Below are 23,468 nucleotides of genomic sequence, written 5' to 3'. Positions count from 1 at the left end.
CTGCATCCTGCACCAAACACAATAGAACAAAGCAGCTCAGCACCACAGGGATTTCTGAGTGCAAGCCTCTGGCCCTCCTGGCAGCTTAGCAATGAATTAAGACAGACAATTAATGTACAGCAGTCAGCAGAGGCTGAGCCTGCAGAACACAGAGCAGTAAGCAAAAAAGGTGAACTGAGGATGATGGTCAGTGGCAAACGACAGACACTCTGAGGAGAAGGGTGTCTGTGCTCTGCCCAGGGAAACACCAGGGAGTTTTATAGTTGGTTTTTTTGTTTTTTTTTACATTTTTTTCCTCTGAAGAGAAAACAAAACATACAGAAAGAGGAAAAAACAAAGACACATGGGTGGAAATTAAATGCCTGAGACCAAGGACTGAGGCAACCTTAAGGCTAGTGTGTTTTCTGCTATTTATTCACATTACTTCTTCCTTTTATTAAAGCTCCCTGGCAACTTTACACTCCATCAGTTTTTAATTGTAGCTGATGTGACAGACATGCTGTCAAGAGTCTCACTGCTGCTGGAAAGTCCCAGTCCAGCCATAACCCCATTCTTCTCAAAGCTCCCCACTGACATCTTAATCTTCCCCACCATCACCCTTTAGACATGACCCCTCACCTGCTTCATTTCCACCCTGTTTTCATTGCTGGGATACTGTTCTGCATGAGCAAACTGCTCAAATGAACTTGAGAGAGTAAAAGGTTTTCAGAGTTGATACTTAGGAGCTATACAGCATGTGGCAATCTGTTTTACATGGAAAACAACCTAGGTGTCTGAAAATAGCCATGGGCATTGCTAGGAAACATCTCAGATTATTAAGGAGATACGTGCTTGTTTTGCATGGCAACAGAGGAATGGTGTTGCACTGCTACTACAGAATGACTGAGCTACAGTCACATGCTTGCTGATTTTCCAGCACTGCTGTAAGGGAGAAGGAAATGATTTGCCTGAGCTTTTTTTCATGCAGAAAAAAACCAACACAGGAAACAACATTTCTAGGACACTCCAACTGCAGGAGATGGATCACAGGATAAAGGATCAGTTTACTCATGCAGCAAGTTCCCAAGGCAGAGGTCAGTTTTGCTGACTTGATTGCCCACTTAGATGCAGTGTCAGGACCAAACAAAAGGCTGCTACACTCAGAACATGTGGATGTGTCTGCCACACCAAGTGCCAAATTCAAAGAGCAAAAGGATCAGCTTCCCATGTGCCAAAGATGGATTGCAAGTTAACAACAGAAAAAAGAAAAAAGAAAAAAGAAAAAAGAAAAAAAAAAGTTAAAAAGAAGAGGAACTAACGCTTACAACTGAACTAAGCCTTATGTTTCTTCCTATAAGATTATTTCCATTTCTTCCTCCCCTAAGGACCTCAATAATTTCAGTTTCACCACGTACCCAAAAGTGGCAACTTCTCCCTGTATTTCTCTTGGCTGAGATGTAACAGAAGCCCCCAGCCATGTGTGTCTCCTGGTTAAATACTGCTCATCCACCACTGCCATTCCCAGAAGGTTTGACAAGGACTTCAATTCTACATTTACAGGATGATCTCCCACACTAAAACCCCGTGGGTTTCTTTTTCATGAATAAAACTTGCATGTTGGCAAGCAATGAAGTATGAGGCTACAAAGCCAGGTAAATAAAGTGTTCCACAGGAAAAGAAAATATGAGCAATGGGAGCTACTAAAATTGCTGCCTATTCCTGGAAGCTTCTGACCACACGGACCAATTTTCAGTCTTCCTTCCTCCACTACCATTATGTAACAGGGAGATTTAATAAACATTTCACAGCCAGAACAGTCCTCATCTCCTTGATGCATTGTCCTCATCACTGCAGCTCAGAGAATTTGGTGAGTCAGAAACCCCAGTAGGGGGAAGTTGAAGATTTACAATAATAACATAGGGCTTAGCAACCCATTGTGAATTAGCCAATACATGATTATTCCTATTTTTATCAGCAAGAGGATGTAGACATTACTATTTTCTTTACGTTCCCAGAGATTTTAACTGAAGGGAATCTTGGAAAAAAATCCTCATCCAATTTTACAGACTTTGCCATTACAGAAGACAGACTTTGGCTGAATAATGACAATGCAACAACAGCACCAAAACAGAAAGCCCTGGATACACTAGCAACTCTAAAACAAATTTTTAAAAAACATTTAAAAGCACCTGGGAAAATCCTGAATGAAAATTATTATAAAACCTGGAAAAGATGCTAAAGGCATTAATACCACTAAACTGTGGTTGCAATTTGATTTTGCTGTTGCATTATTAAGATTTCTTAATAGTGAAATGGTGCTTGCTTTAAAATAAAAAGCCTCCAATAATCCTTATCAACCTGAAATATTACCAGACTCCCTTATGACTTGAAGTTATTCAATAGTATTAAAAAGTTGTATGATGGGAAAGAAATAATGGGGAATTAAGAGGATGCTGTGAGAGCTTACTAAATTTCTTAATACATTTCATAGTGGATTTACTGAAAGCAAGAGAACTTCTGCATTTGCCTTTAGTGATACAACAGAATGTAATTTTTTGCACATTAATAAAAAACTTATTTTTCTTTTAACTTCTCTCTGTTCAGGTTTCTCCAAAAGACTCACAGTGCTATTAATATTCAAGTGTCACCAAGGAGTAGTTTTACTTACTAACTTAAGTTAGAAAAAAAAATTTAAAATGTAAGATATATTATTTTTTAAAAATTTACTTAAAATACTTGAAGAATTTAGAGGGTCAGTGATTTCAGAGCTCTCCATTATGAGCACACAAATCTCCAGGGCATTTCAGGGCTGAAAACTTTCTCTTTTGTAGTTGCTCAGCTCCATGGAAAAGAAGCTTTTGTTAGCAAAAGGACCACAGTGATTTCTGGTTAGCCTGAGACATATACAGGAGGTACCCTGTACTAACATTTATTGATTTGTATGCAAATTTTCTTTCAAACACACAACACCCTGTGTTTGGTGACAAAAGCTTTTCTGGAAAGCCTCAGGGCTGCAAGGAGGGAGGGAAAGAATCAGGCCTAATGAAACTCATTTAGACAATCAACCCTTTTAGAGCAAAGGTGAGATGTGCTCCTGCCCTCAATCAGAGCTGCTTCTGAAATCCCACAAATGGCCTTGGCCTGTATGACTGTCACTGAAATGTTGGAGAAAGCTGTCATCCACGGAGTGATGAAGAATCAGATGTAAATGAAGGAGAACTGGTGGTAGTTTTCAGTGTGCCAGAAAGCAAAAGGTATCTGGGTAGGGTGTCTGCTCTGTACAGCAGTCAGTCCAACACAAAGAATGTGTACTCAGAGCAAGCATTTAACCTAAAGCTGTGGAGAGATTGTGCAACAAACTGGAAGATGGAGAACATACATTCTCAGTGTCATCCTCTACTGCTGACCTGATTTGTCCTGCATGGAGCTTTATCACACAGCAGCTCCCTGAGAGTAGCATCCATTTGCAATCATGTCATCACATCCCCTGTTGCATTCCAGATTTGCCACAGACAAAGTGTCCTATATGCTGATTGTCAGCAGTGGTAATCTTTCTCAGAGGCAGCCTGCTGTCATGGACACCATACTCTGGACATGGCAGTTACCAGGACAATAAGTCTGTCCTACAAGGCCTTGCTATCACATCAATCAACTTCCAGCCATACAGAAGGCAGCATTTCTTCCACATGATTTACTGAGGGGATAGTATATTCATTGCTTCCTCTTTTGTCACAAATGGAGCATCCTAAACAGTGCCCAGGACTCAGTAACAATGCAGTTCTTAAATACAGCGATGGGAGTTTTAAAAGTTAACAGGAAAACCAGAGATCAATACATAAATGTTAACAAAAAAGCATCTATTCCATAAGGGTTTGGAAGCAAGCATAGAGGACAAGGCAAGAAGGAAAAAGCTGCCTACTTCCCTCTTTCGAATCACACTGTGTACCTACCTCACTGTCTGGAAAAAAAAATCTCCAAAACTGAGACAATCAGAAGGCAGCATTAAACCTTCCTGGTGAACTCCAGGATTCAGAAGTCCCATTATGTTTTGCAGGAAGGGTAGCAGCAACGAGTTCAGCACAGCCTTACCTGGATCTGGCCTTTCCCCATAATGCGATCCGTGCTCTCTCCGTCCTCTTTGGTGAGCTTGGTTTTGTTGTAGCACTTTTCATAGCACAGAATCCGCAGAGTCTGTGAGCCCTCCAGCTCAATCTCAAACTCCTGCAGGGTACCAGGGAAGGAAAGAGGTATGCATATACCACAAGAGATCACTAGTCTCTTAATAATGAATATAGTCTCCTTAAAGCTCATCAAGAAGGAGCACTTGAGGACTGATACAACCTCCTCCCCCTAATGGAGTTGGTCTAGAAATAAATTGAAATCGGGTTGTATGTATCTGGTGGTCAAAACTGGAGACTAAAATTGCTGACTCCTCAGTCAAGTTTCACTGAGTTTCAGCAAAGCATCATTCAGAGAAAGAAACCCACCCACCTTCTATTTAATTTTGCTCCACAGCAGATTTGAGTTGGCTGTAAACAGGCAAAATGTCTGTTGCTATCTCTTCTGCCTCACAAGAAATAAAAAAAGCACCTTCTTTTTCAATAGATTTTTCACTTGTGTCTTTAAAAGAAAATCATCAAATATGCATCTGTTTGAATGATGAAATGCTGGACAAGATTGATTTGTGCTGGAATGTTTGTTTAGCAATAGCTAATCCAAGAGGAAATCTGCAAGCCCTGACAGCCAAATGAACCTGGCATAAAAATGTTTTCTGAGAGGCAGCATATGCAGCACAAGTGCTGTGCATGCAGCAAGATCTTCCATTTGCAGGTTTTCTGTCCACCATGCATTGATGTTTGGCACATGAAAGAAGCTACATTAAGAAAAAAAATCCAACTTACCTCATTCCAGTTGGGCTCTGTGGTGTCTCTGTAAACTCTAGTTTTAGCCTTGTTCACAAAATACCCAAAAGAATCCACCTCTAATGTGCAGTACAAATCTGAGAATGGGAAACAGGGACAGAAACTTTTTAAAAATTTCTAGAATCTCCTAACTACCATTAATCACTTCCAGGGTATGCCTTCACTTGCATTTTCTTTGTATTAGTACCAGTAACATTATCCAGCACAAATCTCATCATCTAGAACAGCAGAGTTGCCTTTATGAATCTGAAGTACCAGAACAGCTGTGTAAGTGACCTCAGCACAGACAAGCCCTTCACCTCTACCAAAAGAGAGCTGTATACTATTACCCAGTATTTCCCAAATCAACCCACAGTAAGCAGGTGTACACCAGTGAGAAATTAAACTTCTTCAGGGTGATACTGGACCCCATCATAACTGATGTCACAGAGAACATAATCAGTATAATATCCTTCAGTGAGCAGGTTGGGGGCCAGCCATAAAAATCTCATTATCTTCACAAAGTGGTTAATCACAGGGTATCTGGTGGTTCTGTAGAGCCAGTAATGAGCTGTAGACATTGACCCTATTTCTAAGTTATGTTGTAAGTGATGTTAGCCAGCATTTGGGAAGTCAGTGGATCAGCAGGAGGAAGACTAAAAGAAGGCACATAACAACCAGTTCACTCGTTTCATCCTCAGTCTGTACACACAGCTTAGATAAGAACAGGATCCCCCAGCTAGGTAAGCTTTGCAGTTTTTCCTGGACTATCAATACCCAGAAAGCATGTTTATTTCTACAGGTGTCCACTTCACTCTATTTTCTCATATTTTTTGAGCCTTCTGCCAAGTCACTCCCTTGAATTTTAGCACCTTTTTCTCCACACAAAAATTCTGGATGTCAAAGAATGCTTCCCATGCTTTCATTGCAAAACAAAATCAGTTGAAAAAATTCAAGAGAAGGGCTGACTTGTATCTAAAACTCTTAGGTAATTAGCAAACACTGCTTTAAAAAAACCCCAATAGACTAGACTGAAAAAATAATGCTGCATGCTTGATCCTTGCCTTTCTAGGAGTTAATAATAGCAATTAAAAATTGCTTTCCACTATATTTCCACCAACACCCTGATTTCACTTCCAGTTCCACAAATCACCTCTCCTCCTCACCATCATCCCAGATGCTACAATCCTAAACTAAATCATGCCCAGCTCTCCCAGCACCTGGATTACCTAATCCCTATCACTTCCTCTGTGTATAACCAAACTGCAACTCACTTGAACTTTGCTTGAATCCTGTGGCAGAATGGACAATGACATTCAGGAATCCATAGAGACCTGGGGATTCATCATCTGTACAAAAGACCCAAGAAATTTTGTTAGGTTCAGATAAGCCAAGCATCAAAGACAGACTGATGAGATTAATACTACACAGGTAAATAGCAGAGGGTAAAGGGTTCCTAAGAAGGTTGGCAGGAGCATGTAACCTAACCATTTCCACAATATGAGGGAAGACTTCCAGGTTTGGTGTTGCCTTCCAGCAACATGTGGCTTTTACAATGCCATTTCTAGGGCCATCAAGTCAGTGTGAAATAAAAAGGAGACAAAGCAAAATATATAGGTTAAGTCTATACTATCAGTGAAATAGTAATTTAGCACTGTCTCCCACACAATTTTGGCCAACTTTCTTCCAAAGGATTTCCAGACATAGTTCAAAATTGTCCCAGGCTGGGACTCCAACAGGCACTCCAACCCCTGCCATGATGGTTGCATGTAAAGACCATTTAATAGTCAATGAATATATACTGGAGGATGTCCAGGAATATCACACTGATATAGATGTAGCCATACAGTTTGGAGCTTGTATTTTTATTATTGCAGCAACTAATATTGGGATGACAGCCTGTTCTTGTTCCTGCTCCTCTTTTTGTACCCTATCATCTCCTTCAACTGAACAGTTCAAGTTGGGTATGTATGGTCTCAGCTTTTGTTTTATAGGAACTCTCAGTTTGTAACTCATCACCAGGCTGAAGCCTGTAGCAAAAAGAAACAATAAGAGCAGTTCTAGGGGAAATGAGCAAAGGCAGGCAGAGGTAGGTTTTCACTGCAGCTGTACTGTGTGAAAGCATAAATCAAAGGTCTCACCTTCCTTATTGATAGTGAGGGGAATGTTGTGGACTGTCTGAAGCTTCACACAGGAGTTTGTCAGCATCTGGAGCTCCACTGATGTGAGTGAGAAGCTTTTAAAGCCTTCCAAGGAGATTCAAAGAGGCAGGAATTACAATTCAAAGCAAAGGATGGATGCTTGCTCCCACATTCTGGGCATACAGAGGATAGCTGCTCCCTGGGCAGTACTCAGCAGCAGTACTGTGGTGCTCAGGCCTGTACTGCTGCTGCAGCCCAGCCTGACTGAGGGTCTAGTTAGTTACTCTTTGGGGTAAATAGTCCCGGGGGGTGGGGGGACTCTTATTTTCTTGCAAAGCCAAGATTCATCCATGCCAAAAAAGTTCGTTTCTTTGGACTGGAGCCAGGTAAAAGGGTGTAGCTGTTACTTCTACCTGGAACTGCAAAGAGCTCTGACCTTTAGGCAAAAAGAATCTCCTCACACATCCCCTACATGTTGTTTCAACCAAAAGTCCCCCCAGACAGACTCAGGTGTGCAGAGACAGAAGATACCCATGTTCTGCTGTGGATTTCAACACACATTTTTCTTTTTGCAAGGAACTGTGCTCCACACCCCATTCTAATTGCTACACTATCTGTAGCAATGCCCAGCTGAGGGACACTTACATTTCTTCTGCTGCTCCCGGATGTTCTCCCTCCACTCTGCCCTTTCATAGTCTGATGATATGAGGAATGTGTAACTCTACCCAGGAAAACACAAAAAAACCAGAGTATGCATTAGTTTGACCAACCACTGAGAGCAGGCCTGTCTGCCTGCCTCCCACACTCTTCCAGCAGAAACTGTTGGATTCACTGTCCTTCTGGTACTCATGACATTTGCCCTACATCCCAGCTTTGTCAGTGGCAGGCAGGACTCTGGCAATGTGCCTTCTCAGAAATGTGCCAGTGGTACCACCAGAGACTCCTGCAGTGAGATCTCACACAGAGCTCCACCCCCACAAACAGCTTCTGCACCTCTGGCAGCATGAGGTCTCGTGGCAACTCTGCACTATTCCTCAAAACAGCTGTACCAGGAAACACAAAGCTCTCCAGCATAGGCCTGGACACTGATGCAAGCTGAGGTGGCAGTGACCAGCTTGTGAATTTTCACTGAGTAGTAACAGGATCTTGTAGGAATCATTTGCCATGTGCATGGAAAGGCCACAGTGACAGGACACAGCACTGCCAGAGCAGGCAGATGCCTCTGGCACAGTGAGCATCTTCCAGTGCTAAAGAAGATTGTTCACAACCTTTCAGCATCCCTGGTGCCAAAGGCAGCTTACAGTCCTGAGTGCACTGAGCCTTGAATCTGAAGGAGAATCTAGAAGGCAGTGGCTGCAGAGCCTTATCCTATGTGAAGAGAGCTTTTCCTCTGCTCTGCCAGGGCAGGTGCTGAAGTAGGGGACTAATTTCTAGGATATTAGTTTTTAAATGTCAATGTTGCATATAAATCAGCCATAGTCCTACAAGATGTCATAGTAACTTTTGGTGTAGGCAAGGGTTAGATGTCTGCTGCTTGTGAAGTGCTTTCAGGTCTGAATGGCATAAGGCATGAAGACCTCCTTGTACAACAGTGTACACAAACACACCCACACCCCTTCACCTCTGTCTTGTACAGAGGGGGAACAGAAGAGCCACTCACCTTGCCATTGCGATTGTGTACTCTGAAGGCCATGTTGGGAGACATCAGCAGCAGGAGTGACTCCTGCTCTGAGAGCTTCTTTTTCAATCTCTCAATGACCTTGCTGCCCTTATTGGCCCTCTGAAGGATGGGGAAGAGAGGCAGACAGAGAACACACATTAATCTCAAATGCCCACTCCTATTTGCACTGACAGGCATTTTAAGATCCAGAGCCCCTTCCCACAGTGAGTAGCCAAATGGCCCCAGGCAGGAGAATTGCTGTCAGTAGGATCCACAGGGCTGCCAGCTGCTCAGGAAGATGTTACCTGCACTATCTCTATGCTCAGATTTGGCTTTGTTCCCCAGTTCCAGTGGCTGAGTATCACTGAATAGCAGAGCTGCAACACAAGCCTCTGCTGAACAGTCTGTTTTACCAAGCTGTGCTGCTCTGGGAACAATGCTTCTCTCAGCACAGACACTGAGGCAGGACTTGGCATGGGGTACTTCAGACCTTTTACCTTTTCACGCTGAATGTCATTCTTGATCTGGGATATCTTTATCTTCATGGCATCCAGTTCCTCATCAGGTACCAGTGGGATATTGGGCACTGCCTCAGACTCATCCACCATTTGGAAACTAAGGTCAGTGAGTGGGATGTACCATTTGCAGTCATACTGCTGGCTTTTTCTGAAAGACAGAAGGTCCAAACTTTTACTGTCAATGGTGCTTGGAAACACTCCCCCTTCCCACAAGCCCTTCCCCACTATAGTGGGTAAAATACAGAAATGGGCACAACTTCACTGTGACTCCTATGTGGAAAATATCTAGTAAAGGGTTGCTTTCCAGCAAGAAAGCCTAGAAGGGCTAATAGCCAGCACAGCACATAACAAATCAACTTGTTTTGAGATATACTTCTTTTCATCCCAAGAAACCACAAAGATCTTTTGCAAACCCTTTCAGTCCTGTGTGCTCTCTTTGAAAGGTTCCTCCCCTCTCATTTGTGACAAATGCCAACAAAACTGTTTGTATAGCTGCACTTTTGCATTGACATATAGTCTGTCTATTGTACCTTTTCCATTTTTTCTGCAAAACTGTTACCTGGCTGTAGTTACAAGGCCAAAATTAATAACCTTTGTAACAAAAGAAAGTGAAGAATGTCACCTATGAAAAGAAACAGGAGACAGAAAAATGAATGGCATTTGTCCACAATACCAGCAGCTAGAGTGTATGCTGTTTTCCTAGAAAGGCTCAGGGCAGGGGGTAAGAATTAACCTTTCTCAAGGGATCAGGACTTGGCCAAGGTCTATGTAATAAACAGTACTACCTTGCTGATCATTCTTTGTTTAACTCCATCTTGGGGATTATGATTACCCAGGTCTAGGGTATTCATATTCAATTAAAACTGCTGGTTAAACCCAGGATTCTGCTGAAGCACAGATGCAGAGTCCAGAAGGAAAACCTTACCCTCCAATCTGCTTCTTGAGCTTGGCACAGAGGAACAGATCAGTAAAAAGAAAGACATGACGCAGTTTGCGAGCCCCCTCAACCAGTTCCACCATGAAACTGTCCTTCAGGAGCTGCCGGTGCTGGTGATAAAACAGAAAAAATGTTTTAGCTAGTACACTATGAGCTCCAGATTTGGCACTGGAGCAACACGTTCTTTGACCTGACTCCTTACCAGAGGCAATTCAGTAAATTGCTCTAATTCAGAAAAAGAAAAAAGGCTGTAAAACGCTCCTTGCTGCATGCTCTGCTGCCCACTGCCCTCCCTCTCAGGGGCAGAAATGCCCATGCATCTCCTTTCTTATCTGGTTCCAGGTCAGGCTTCAGGCTTCTCTCCATCACCTGATCCTGAGCCCAAGCATAATTTATAGCGAGTTTCCATATCCCCAAGGGCCAGCCGAGCTGGCAGCACTTCATCCCCTCAGCAACCAGCAGAGAGCAGCAAACACCCTTTTTCTCAGGAGCCATTTACCCAGCCACTGAATTCAGTTTAAATTCTCCCCACCGGGGAGAAAGGAGCGAACACCAACACCTCGGCTCCATTCACGACAGTAGTTTGTCAGCATTAACATCTGAATGCCATTGCTGCGTCTTTATTACAAGTGCTGTTAAGGGATTATTCCTGAACAAAACGTGCATCTCTCAAGCTTCTCAGTAGTCTCTTATCAGCCTGTGTTTAAATAGGACCATCTGGATATGCCCCCACCCCATGCCTACTTAAATCTCTTTTATACACCATATAAACATTCCCCACATCTAGAAGATGCAAAGAAGCTGCACAACCCTGATGCCTTTATTCCTGTTTCTAGTTACAGGGAACTTTACAACCTCCTGAATAAGAGGCACACGTTGGTAGGCAGAAGCATCACCTTCCTGAGTCCTGTAAGAGTATGGGTGGCTGTGTGCTGTTACCAGTGAGCAGGTCAGGAGTTCCAAGCCCTGCTCTATGCTCAGCCCTTCTGCTCTGATGATCAATAGGAAGCTGAGTACAACGATGGAATAGATATCTCCCCGTCTCCCACAGTTTCAAACAGTCAGGGATACCAAACTTTAGGCAGAATTTGTTCCAAACAATATATATATGTAGCTGTCAGTGATGCCTTGCTTCACAGCCAGTACAAGCAGAACCACAAGCAGCTTCACGCAGGTAAACTAAGAGACTTTCTGCTGACTGTTTCCTTGCTATTCCAGCTCCTGACACCAGTGAGAAACACATTACACTTACCATACACACCTAGAGAGCAGAAGGGCTTGGGACAGATGCACTAACTGTCCAGCACTAACCAGCACCTCCCTCTTCTTTCTCACTGTCAGACTTCTCCAGGCCCATGTTTGGGACTTGTCAGTACAACTTGCTCCTGACCCGCAGCATCTTTGTGATCCCCAAGCTGAGTAAACTGTGCACAAAAACTGTCCCAGAGGCAGCTGTGCTCAGCTGTGCAGCAGTATGCAACTGTTAACAGGAAACTGTTAACCTCAGCAGGGTCAGGACATCCAAACCAGAACTGATGCCTCCATTTCTCAGGTTATACCCCATGGGCTTTGTTTGCTGCATGACTTAACAAGCCCTGAACTCATTTACTGCTGAGGGTGTGGGAGTGCAAACCCCCACACTCTACCTCTCCTTCCTCCTCCAACCCTTCCCCATCTTCACTCTCCAAACCACATCAGCCCTGAGCCCAGCAGGCATCATGGCAAAGAACACAAGGCAGAGGAATGCCCTTGCAGACATGATTCTTGTTTTTATACTCTGTGCTACAGCACCCTGAACTTCCTCACATGGACTAAGCATCTGCATTTTCCTATCTGCAGATGCACCAGCACCTTGGCTGCTAAAACATACAGAACAGTGGCAGCAGCTCACCTTGGAGCTCCCTTCAGCTACACAAAGGTCCTGGAAATCTGTGACCAGCAGCAGCTGCACAGAGCTGCACTTTTCCATAGTGCCAGGAAACAAGGCTGCTCCCTAGTAGACTGTTGCAGATCTCCGGGCAGAAGTCTAGGGAGATCTGGTATTCAATATTGATTCAGGCTCAGAAAGGCCTGTACCTTTGTTAATATTTGTTTTTAGGTGGTCGTGATCCTCCTGGCTTCTTCTCAGTGGTTTTGGAGAGAACACCTTCCTGCTGATGTGCACTTGTGCATGCCTCCCCCTCCTGCCTGGCAAACAAACCCCAGGTAGAAAACTAGAAACATTGAGCTTTAAAAATAAATAAAAAGGAGAAGACATGTTGTCAGTAGCAAAACCACTCTTCACAGCTGCAAAGAATTACATTTGTGAGCAACAATGAAGCAGGGAAAGATATTTCCTGAGCAAGCCAAAACCCTGCTCTCAGGTTTCTAGATCTGATGCATATTAACTACGCTGCAAATAATCTCAGCTCCTCCAGGGCAATGAGAGTATCTGCTTGTTGCCAGCTCAACCTCTGCTCATTGTTCGTAGGTGTAAAGATGTTCTCACAGCTCACTCATCCCTGCTACCCTGCAGGATACCACGCTGTCCCTTCCCTACTTGGCAGGGACATGGCACAGTCCTGACTTGGCCTCCTGGCCCCATCTGCCAGGCACTGTCAGTGTGTGAGGCCAGCCAAGACCCCAGCCCAGCATTCTGCTATGAGTTCCTAGCTGAAAAATGCACCAGGCTAGTCCAGAGCACAGCTGCACCCACCCTGCCATTGCACAGTCCTTGGCTGTCACCATCCAAACAGACTTCCTTCAAGCAGCCACGCGCTCTGTCCCACATCTCCTCAAAACCCAAGCAGAAAGCTCAGACTTATGATGCCAAAACAGGGGTGTGATTCAACAGCCTTCATACTGCCCATCTGGGACTGAGGTAGCACTCATCTGCACCAAGTTTATTTTGGCTGGCACTCCTGGGTACAAAATACCCTGACTGACGTGAGACACACACCAGGAGGCACTAAAAAGTCTTTGGCAGTGTTATCTCCCAGAAAGAGAGCTGGGTGGGAATAAGACAAGGCTGTATTTCCTAAGCTTGACTGGAAAAGAAGTAAGGAGGTGAAAGGGATGTATACCAGCAAACCACTCAGAAGAAGACACTGAGATTCCCAAACCTTTCATTCTTCATATCCTCTCACTTCTGAGCTAGTTGGGAAGATCTACCCCTCCTGCTTGCTGAAACTGCCACAAAAGCAACCAAACAACGGAGGAGCAGAGGGAAGGAGAAAACATTTGAGAATCAAGTCAGGGTATCTTTCCTCTGATGGGCGTGGGTCTTGATATTAGATCTAATTATCAGCTTCTCTTGAGCAAACAGGACTTTCATTAGGGCTGGGCACAACAGGCACATCCCAGGCTGCTCAGCATCAGTGGAGCAGAGAAGGAGCCCTTCAAGAAGGGTCACATCCTTTGTTGCAAATGATTCATCTCACCGGGAGGGTTCAGCAGGTCAGAGGGAAACAATAAAAGGATTTCCCAACTGGCTTACCAGACCCATGCCAAACCCCACAGTGAAAGAGCACAGGGCACCTTTCCGGATCTCCCAGCATGAATCAGCCCAACCTACTCCACCCTGGAGGAGCCAGCAGACCCCTCACACAGAACTCACGTGGGTCAGATGCCAGTGCCACCTCAGCTCCACAGGCCTTGGCTAGCAGCTTGGGAACCAAAGTCCACTTTGGTCAACTCCTCCCTTGCAAGGCCAGCAGCAGCTATTCCTTTGGTGGCCTTCTGTTAAACAGGATCTCCTGAAACATGAGGTCTTTTGGCTGGGTATGGGAAACTATCTCTCTACCCTGTTTTCAAAGTTACTCTCTTAAGGTTACCAAAGGTGCTAAAGGTTTCTAAAATACCCTGAAATGATATAAACACTACAAAACCACCAAACAAACACTGAAGAAAGCATAAGCTTTAGATAAGAGTGGCAGTACAGTGACAGAGTGACCCCCTCTCTTCCATATACAGCCCCAAGACTGTCTGATGTCCAGCACAGGAGCTAAGCACAGCTATAGAAAGATGTTCCAGGAGGCCTGGGGGAAAATTTCCTATTTTGTATCATATGAAGTGAATTAGGATAATCTTTAGTTTCTCAGATAGGGCTGACTGTTACTTTCAGTGGCTCTTGCAAAGCTCCTGTGCTGGTGCAGTATAAGTTCCAGGTGCTGCTTTCCTTTGCATATTTTCACCTGATTTCTTCTCCCACCCACCTGTGTTCTGGACAAAAGAGCTCTCCCTGTACATCTTTCAATGCTTGGATATCTTCTTTGGATTGTCTATTGTTTTCCTCCTCCTCTTACCTCTGTCAGTGAGCATCTCCCCCTCCTCTGCTACCAACCTCACGATTACCTGTATGCTCATCTACTCATCCCACAATGTTTTTGTGCTGTTTGCATATGATAAATCCTGCTGCTGACATGTAATGTTTAACTCCAGGAAGTGTGGCAAAAGACCAGCTTGTCTGAGACACATTACAAAAAGTGGCATTTAAAAATCTACTCATCCAGAACCACAGCTGTACAAAAGGCCACCCCTCACTTGTGTGCTGAGGAAAGAGCTCATCTGACATGGTGACAGCAGAGGCCTGCAGAGCGTGTGGGTGAGAGCCCTGGGAAGGACTGGAACATGTGTGATGCAGGAGGAGGAGGGTAAAAGCAGGAGATGGGTATTGGCACACGTCAGCGAGGAAGAGGTGGTTTGGCTTTCTGCAGAGTGTAGGAAGAAAACGATTCCATGTGTGTGTGTGTGTGTGTGTGAGAGAGTGTGAGTGAGAGTGTGTGAGTGAGAGAGTGTGAGTGAGAGAGTGTGAGTGAGAGAGTGTGAGTGAGAGAGTGAGTGAGAGTGTGAGTGAGTGTGAGTGAGAGTGTGAGTGAGAGTGTGAGTGAGAGTGTGAGTGAGAGTGTGAGAGAGTGTGAGTGAGAGTGTGAGAGAGTGTGAGAGAGTGTGAGAGAGTGTGAGAGAGTGTGAGAGAGTGTGAGAGTGTGTGAGAGAGAGAGAGAGTGAGTGTGTGAGTGTGTGAGTGTGAGTGTGTGAGCGTGTGTGAGCGTGTGTGAGCGTGTGTGAGCGTGTGTGAGCGTGTGTGTGTGTAAGTGTGTGTGTGAGTGTGTGTGTGAGTGTGTGTGTGAGTGTGTGTGTGAGTGTGTGTGTGAGTGTGTGTGTGAGTGTGTGTGTGCTGCAAGACCAGCACTGCAGAATAAAGGGATGCTCTGCCCAGGAGCCAAACTGCTGGCTCTCTGAGCCTCTCTTTTCTCTTTCCAAAGCTCCTGTCACCAGGACCTCACTGACTCCAGCTGTAAGACAGAGTGTGGAGCATCTATGATAAATTTTGAGTGCTCTTTTGCCAACATCTGCTCAAGGTCTCCAGAAGCAGTAGGCACCAGCTCTCAAGCTGTGCATGGCTGCCTGTGCCTAAGCTTAGCTCCCAGCTTTTCAAAGGCTTTAGTCCATATTTCTGCTCCCTGGAAAATGTCCTTTGTTCTTTCCCTGCCCTAGCACCCTTGGTCTGTACCAAGTTAAACGAGACCCTAAGGCAACAATGCCCAGACCATGGACTAGAGGTTAAAACCATATTTAGAAATATGGCAGAGCAGCTTGCCAAGGAGCCTCTTCTCTCCAGGGCAAGGGAAAAGATACACAAGGAAAAGAAGGTACAAGGGAAAAAGGTACAAGGAAAAAGAAGCTGATCCTACCTGTGATCTAGTGGGTTTGATCAAGAAAGAGCTACCTGTCAGCCCTCTTGTGTCTGGAATGGTGCTGATGAGATCAGACACAAAGCCAGCAGAGTGATCCAGAACTCAGAAAGGATTCTTTTTCAGGCAGCTCTATTCCTCCATGCCACTGTGGGATCACACAAATACCAGTGTGACCACTTCAGAGAGGGTGGGACTGCACAGCCAGGGCAAGGCAGAATGGCAGCCACTACCACTCTTACTGGTCCAAACTGCCCCAAAACAACATCCTGAGGATGCATTAGATAAGGCATTAGATAAGCAGGAGTCAAGATAGGATCTCCCAAATTAAACCTGCAATTTTTTGCAGTGTTGTTAATTTCTGCTTTACAAACATGGGCTGGATTAGCTGGAAGACAAGCCTTTACTTCTGGCAGGAACAGATGAGACAGTTATTTACATTCAGGCTTAGTTGAAAAAAACCCATGCAGTCCATCTAGCTGCTCTGTTAATAAGACTAGAAAGGTTATTACTCCATTCTGGCACATAAGAGCAGCACATCCTTCACCTCAAAGCATTCGTTTTCCTGCTTCCCCAAGGGACTATCAGCAGTAGAACTTTGAACAGGTTCCCTATTTAAGGCAAAAAAACGTGGTGAAGAAGGATCAGCAGTGAGCACATAAGATGCCTGCTCCATGGTCCTAAGGGCGGGGGAAGATTCTCCACCACTCACATTCTGACTCAGAATATACAGTATACTCCTTTCCCTCCATGGTTTTTTTTTTGGTTGGTTTTTTTTTTGTTGTTGTTGTTAGTTTGAGGGTTGACAATATGGATGCTTGCAAATAACCCAAGACAATAAGTAAAACAACAAAATTAGAAAGATAGAAAGAAAAGGAGCGAACAAGGGAATCTACCAGGTCAAGCTGAATGGAAACAGACCCAAAAGCACTGATGAGCCCTCCTGGCTCCCCTGTGTTGCCAGGCTTGGGGCTGGTCCTCTCCTGGCTCCTCCTGGTACCACAGTCCTCAGCAAACCACAAAGCAGAGAAGCCCAGCTACAGCCAGCCTGGCAGGCAGCAAGGGCCAGACTGTGTTTGTAGGCTTTACCCACTAATATTGCCTTCATCCTTGTAGCCCTTTCTGTCCCTCTGGTGAATGGTTTTACTCCCTTTCCTCCCATCTCTTTGCACCACCTAAAACAGCCATTCAGCCCAGCAAATTAAACCAGGCCCAGGCATCATAGAAAACTTTCAGTTTATAAGCATAATTCTAGACAAAAGCCTACTGAGGCAAGCAGAACCAGGGGAGTGGTGTGCAGGAGGGACACCTGACACCACCCAGGAAGAGAGCAGGCAGGTCAGACTGACTGGATGGGTCCTGGTTCCCCTTTTGCAAAAGGGAAGAATATGGTGCTGATAAGCCTGTTCTCTGTTCTCTCTCCTGACCTGCAGTCCTTTCCTTAGCAGCCTGCCACTAGGGAGATTAACAACTGGCTGCTTTCTCCAGTTCAAAGCGAGCCTGAAAGAAAGAGCTGGAGCAAAAGGCTGGCAAAGGAGATTTGACTCCTCCCCACAAGGCACTCAAAAGCAAAAATATTCCACATAAAAGGCAAGGACTGGGGAAAAAAGATAACTGGGATCAGCACCTAAGCAATACATAAGGGGAAAGGGCTGTTTTCCCTCCTTCCTTTCCACCAAGGAAATTTCAATGGGAGGAAGACAAATAACGAAAAAAAAGCCATCAAAGCAAGCTGGTGATTCATTAAAATAAAAAATGCATTATGCATCAAGAGCAGTCCATTAGGAGATGTAAACTGCACATTGTCCTGCCACCTTAGGGGAAGCACAAGCAAGGCAAGTGGGAGGAAAGGATAAGTAGAAAAGCAAAGATTTACAAGCATAAACAAAACCCAGCTATGACCCCAAGCTGAGCAGTTTGTAGGAAGGAGCAGCCATCACTAACCCACACAGAGTAGCTGGAAGCACACTTGTGTCCCTGGATTACTATACATACCTACTCACAAGCCTCCCCCTTCCTTCTATCCAAAACCTGACAAATACACAACTCCAAAAAAGAGATCATCAGGACCATTCTCCCTGAGCCTGCCCCTCTGCCTGGGCTCTGGCACATCATTAGGATTCTGCATGACACTTGTCAAAGCCTGCATCCTTCACTGAGATGCTGACAGACAACTGGAGAACACAAAATGCTCCATCCCCTGTGAGGGGACATTCCAGCCTGTGATTTCTGCCACATTTTCTGCTACAACTCAATCATCATCACTTTGATGAGGTCATCACCAGCACTGAGGCCCTGGTGACTGATGTCTGAGCTTCTACCTCAGCCCCTCCTCTTCTTTTCTCAGATGCAGATTTCCTCAGTTGATAAAATGAGACAATGAGCAAGACCTGCAGGATGAAGTGCACCAAATTACCAATACTCCAGCCTTTAGCAAATCTTTGTCAGCTGAAAATCAGTTTAGCAGCTAAAAGCAAGCATGTTTAGCTGACAGAATTTGGGAATACATCATTAAAGTTCATGGTATCCTAGCAATCTCCTGGGCTTTCTAAGAGATGGGTTTTTTCAGGGTAATTTTGGTCACTTTTGACCAGCTAGTGTCTCTGGCATGCTGCCACAATTCCTCTTACACATACACTATATCTGAGCTGCACCTCTCTTTTGTCCAATCTCCTACATGCTTCTTTCTCTTAATAGTTCTGTCAGTCCTTAAATTTCCTCATCAGGAAGGACTGAATTACTTTCTAATGAAATTACATGGTAGATGAATCAAGACCATTGAGGCATGCAGGACTTCACCATTGTGTAGCTCTATGCCCCCCTTGCTAGACACTGCATGCAGGTATAAGATTTTAGAACTTCCTGCTCCTAGAAGGAGTGTAGAACTTCCTGCTCCTAGTAGGGCTGAGAAGAGATAAATCACACCCTTACAAGTCAATCACCTCCCTGAGCTTTCTCAGCCCACTGCATTTCTTTTGCCTCCTCGTCCCATTTACAATATTCTTCAGAAATAAGGATGCAAAAAAAAGAGTTTCATGGCAAGAATGAGGATTCCGGAAAAGAGCTTTTCCTAATCTTTTATGATTTCTGAAGTTTCCTCACCTTCTTCTCCTCCCAAGCTTCCTGTTCAGTTTCACTTTGCAAGTAAAATAAAATCCATTTAGTGCATAGCAATATGCATCATAGAAATTAAATATGACAAATTATAACAATTCTAAGGACAAAAGTCTAATAATACTTTTCCTCAGGGTTTCCAAACTGCTTTCCAAACAGAAAACAGAGAGGAGCTGTACCACCTCTTTTAGAGTACAAGGACACTGCATTAACTGTATCTTAGCAACAAATGAATTCATAGCATTAACTTCCTAGTCTGCTCTACAGAAAAGGCCCAACCAGCATTTGGAAACAGAAAATAACAAAAGCTTCAAGACTGACCTCCCCTTTCTTTACAGTCATGGACTGCCGACGGGGTGTGATCTCCTCATTGATGCTGGAGAGGAAGTTCTGTGAGATCCGCAGAGCATCCTGCAGGAGTGGATGGTCAGGGTGGCTCACTGGAGTGTGCTTGAGTAGATCCTGACACCAGGAACACAAAGAACAGAACCATGAGCAGCACTGGAAAGCAGAAAGGTCTGAGGGCCTCTAAGTAGAGCTGTAGAACAAGATGCTCCAGCCTCCTCTTGCAGATTAGAGTAAGGCTTTATCTCTAGAGGAAGAGGATAACAACTTTGCACTTCTTGGTAACACCTCTGAAGAAGAAGGGTCCCACCTATGGACTCCCCTCCCCTTAATCTAAAGGGAAGAGGCTCTTATGCAGCATGACAGACTTAGTTTTTGCAGCTCCAGAGTTCCATGGGAAATTTGGTAGGTGAAGAAAATATGAAAGGGATCTAAAATTTGAAAACTACCCTTGAGATACTCACATGCAGGACAAGTGTGCTGCGAGTCACTCGATCCACTGGCTTGTATAATAAAGCTGTGAAAGGAAAGCAGCAGGAAGTTAAGGAACAGGTACCCAAACAGAGCCCCTACAGAGCAGCCTGTCCAGTGCAACTGAAGGTACAGACACAGGTTTATTAACCAGTGAGCTGAAGGAAAATCCCCTCCTCTAAGGTCAATGTGCTGCACAGCCAGTGAAACACACATGGACACACAGAGGGAATAAACATGCTCCACAGCAAGCAGATGCTCACATGTGACCAGACCCTGCCAGAGGAGAAGGAGCACACAAGGTGGTACAGAACAACTGCACACAGCATGGCACACTACCAACAATTCCCTGGCAACCTGGCTGGCCCTACAGGTCAGAACTGAGCCTTCAACTCATCAAGTTGCCAAGGAGGTCCCTGGAAGGTCAGCAGTGCATCCCTCCTTCTGGAGCTCAGCATGATATGCTGAGTGCTTCCAAATCCTGATAGCAGCCCAAAAGAGGAAGGGGATTGGCTTTTATACTAATGACTATAGAAGCTTTTATAACTTGGGCTGTCTTCTGCCTATGTTGTACAGATGCTGACAGACAACTGGAGAACATAAAATGCTCTCCAGGGAACCATGGGACCATGGAACCTGATCTTGACCAGGCTTTCTAGATATTACCAGAGGGCAAAACCCATGTAGCAGTAAATGCTAGAATTGGTATCACTGGGTAGCACATGTTGTCTTAAAATCACAGCAGTCCTCTGGTTAGCCTGGTTTTGTCCAAAGGGACTGATGAGGTTTTAAGCTGGGCAGGGGATTCCCCATGCATTCATGCAGCTTACTATGCACATGTTCTGCTACTTAGCAAAAGGGAACTGATTTCTCAGGCAGAGACTTCATAACCTTCCAGCATTTAAAAAGAAAAAGGGAGAGCAGATGTTGGACTACAGCCCCCACAGTCCTGACAAACCACAGTCTCCTCTGCACAGATCACTCACTTTCCAAGGAGTTTTTTGTTGTCTGATCTTTAGATTCCTTTGTGCTTCTAGCCTTTAAATTCTAAAAGAGAAAGAAAATCCACATAACAGACAGTTAATCATCTTGAAATACCACATGGGAATGTAAGAGACTATCTGTTCCTCCAAGGGAGGGCTTAAGTATGAATGGAGGAAAGCACTATCACAGCTCAAGTCTGTGACAGAAAAATGTACTTTCCATCTTGATGAATGTACCATTGCTCTGTCACAGGCACCACACATCTCAAATATTAAGCAATTTTCTCAGGACTGTATGTTTTAAGAGATGCAGCAAAGCACGATATCACCCATAGTGACAGAGATGATAGAGTTTTTAAATCATCTGCAGAAAAAGGGCAAGTCCATAAGGATGCAGCCATTGTCACAGCATGTGTACACCACCAATAAATAAAGTACAGGAGTGGGACTCAGTTCCTTATGCCTGTACTCAGAGCTGGGTGACCTTGGACAAGTCAGCTTTCTTTCATGGCAGAAAAGGAAAAGGAAAAGTGACCCTTCTCTTTGCACATGGACTGTGAAGCTACATGCATTAATGTGCTGAGCTCTGAAATCCTCACCAGGACACAAATGCCTATCATCACCATCATTCCAAATCCAATAGATCCTAGCATGATTTCACAATCACCCTTCAGAAAACAGCAAAGCCAAGGCATCACATTTACACAGAACCAGGACCCTGGGGCTTTAATCTCTGTCTTCCAGGGATTACCATAATGCTCTCTAGACATGTTATTACCAGCAAATGGGGAAGTCCATGGACTGCCTTTCAGTACAGAAAGAAAAGTAAACACAGGGGAAGCCACTTTACTAATGAGTTGACACCACTAGAGCATAGAAGTGGCCAGGCAAAGGACCAGAACCTGATGAAAATCCTCAAGAAAGGACAGGCTAGAAGACATTTGGACTCTGATAAGTATTACAGCAGGTCCTAAAAGGCAAGCCTCGTTTCTCTTATTTCACAGAAGTAAAATAAAGCATTTTCCCTCTGTCAAAAACATCCAAAGAGACAGGTGGCATTGACTGCACTGAGGGTTTTTTTAAAAAGCAGTAAGTGCTCCCAGTATTATTCAGTTCTGATGCTTTATCTTCTTGTTTTTAAGGACAGAAATATGAAGTTCCTGTTTTTTTGGCAAATGAATTCTTCAAGGTATAATCATAACACAAAAAGTTAATGAGACTATGCACTGCAGGCAAAGCTGGTGGCCTGGGAAGTCTTAAAAAGTATTCCAAATATTCCTCTTAAAGAGAGGAAACGAGCAGCGCACTGAAAATATTATACATTATGCTTAATACAGTTGCCTTTTTTAACTGAGAGCTACCCTCTCCTCCTCTCCATGCCCATGAAGCCTGAAATTTCACTGACAGCCATAATGCAAACCATTAAGGATGGCTATGGACACCACAGTCAGCCCCATTGTTAGCAAGAAAAATATTTAAGAAACTCAAGTACAGCTTTCCCTTCTAGAAATGCATGAAGGTGGCACAGAGCTGAGAAGTTCAAAGTAATGCCAGTTTATACAAGATTCCCTGGGTGGGGAGTGCATTAAAAGCTATGCACAAAGTATAAATCATTGTAAGAACAGGAGCTGAAGATGTGAGTCTACAGGAGCTCACAACTTCTTCAGAAGTCAGGGCTGCAAAGATACTTGGAGGAGAGACAGGAGTGACATCTTAGGGGATTAGTCAGATCCAGACAGCTCATGTGTCTGAATACCATGACATTACCTCAGATATTTCAGCAAACTGAGCATTGGCTTGGCAGCATTTCTCTGCTGTCTCCATAGCAACTTCATAGTTATCCACAAAGGCCCGGTACACTCCCAGCTGGCTGGCCTGCAGGAAGCAAAACAAAATAAAATAAATGCTAGGGAAAGAGACAGTTTGGGAATGCCAGCCTCAGTATCTAATGATCAGGTCATGTTCTTTCATGCCAAGGAATTGCAAGGAAAGCTGAACAGGGCCAGAAAGACATCTCTGACCTGTCAGCTTTGCTTAACCAGCACAGGAGCTCCCATGCACCCAGTTCCCTCTATGCTGAACAAGTTCACTCGTGAAGGATGTGGAAGCCTGCAAGAATGACACATCCTTATTACTGCCATCTACGTTTCCATTCTGAACTGCCAGATTAGTATCTATTAATATTTTAGCTCATTGATGTAACTGGAGCTGCTGGCTACTGGCCACAAAACATGATTCAGCCCAACAGCTTAAATGTGACCCCAGTAGACTACTTGCTGATTTTTGAGTGATGGACACACTAAATCATACCAGTTATTTACCCATATCTGCATTAGTGAATACCATTACAAGGGCAGCAGAGTGCTGAAAATACAGAAGAGAAACCCAGCACACAATCTGGAAGGCAGTAACTAAAGCACCAAGTGACAGAAAATGGCAGTTTTTCCAAAAGGAGTTGCAGTTGCTCCAGAAGAAGATGGAGCAGGCCTCAGAGTGCAGTAATAAGTGGTGAATATTAACACTAAGTCTTAGCACTGATCCCATTTTCTGAATTAGGATTTGCAGCCATATTCATGCCAGAGAATGTAAGATCCAGCTCGGGAAACCCCCAAGTAGATTCCAAGGTTGTCTGGATTGCAGAGCTGGTTTTGGGTTGCAGAGCTGCACTGGCAGTGCTGTAACAGCACTTGAACAGCCTCAGCAGCTTGAACATGCTTGCAAGTGCATGGTCAGTAGAGAGCCAACAG

At 44.4% G+C, this 23,468-nt stretch overlaps 1 protein-coding gene across 6 annotated transcripts in view; it reads right to left on the bottom strand.

Moving 5' to 3' along the window:
* BCR (BCR activator of RhoGEF and GTPase) overlaps positions 1-23,468 on the bottom strand; it is a 100,207-nt gene that overhangs the window by 14,656 nt on the left and 62,083 nt on the right. For all 6 annotated transcript variants that reach the window (XM_071763231.1, XM_071763229.1, XM_071763230.1 and 3 more), the window contains 12 exons: positions 22,489-22,596; positions 20,725-20,785; positions 19,732-19,784; positions 19,244-19,384; positions 10,125-10,246; positions 9,179-9,347; positions 8,682-8,801; positions 7,667-7,742; positions 7,022-7,126; positions 6,155-6,229; positions 4,881-4,978; positions 4,069-4,200 (listed from right to left, as the gene is read on the bottom strand). In XM_071763231.1, coding sequence (XP_071619332.1) covers positions 4,069-4,200; positions 4,881-4,978; positions 6,155-6,229; positions 7,022-7,126; positions 7,667-7,742; positions 8,682-8,801; positions 9,179-9,347; positions 10,125-10,246; positions 19,244-19,384; positions 19,732-19,784; positions 20,725-20,785; positions 22,489-22,596 — 1,260 coding nt within the window. The remainder of the gene's footprint in view (positions 1-4,068; positions 4,201-4,880; positions 4,979-6,154; positions 6,230-7,021; positions 7,127-7,666; positions 7,743-8,681; positions 8,802-9,178; positions 9,348-10,124; positions 10,247-19,243; positions 19,385-19,731; positions 19,785-20,724; positions 20,786-22,488; positions 22,597-23,468) is intronic.

This window comes from Heliangelus exortis, chromosome 19 (assembly GCF_036169615.1).
Source record: "Heliangelus exortis chromosome 19, bHelExo1.hap1, whole genome shotgun sequence".
NCBI lineage: Eukaryota > Metazoa > Chordata > Aves > Apodiformes > Trochilidae > Heliangelus > Heliangelus exortis.
The sequence above is the reverse complement of the archived record's forward strand: the minus strand, read 5'-3'. Positions and strand labels throughout refer to the sequence as shown.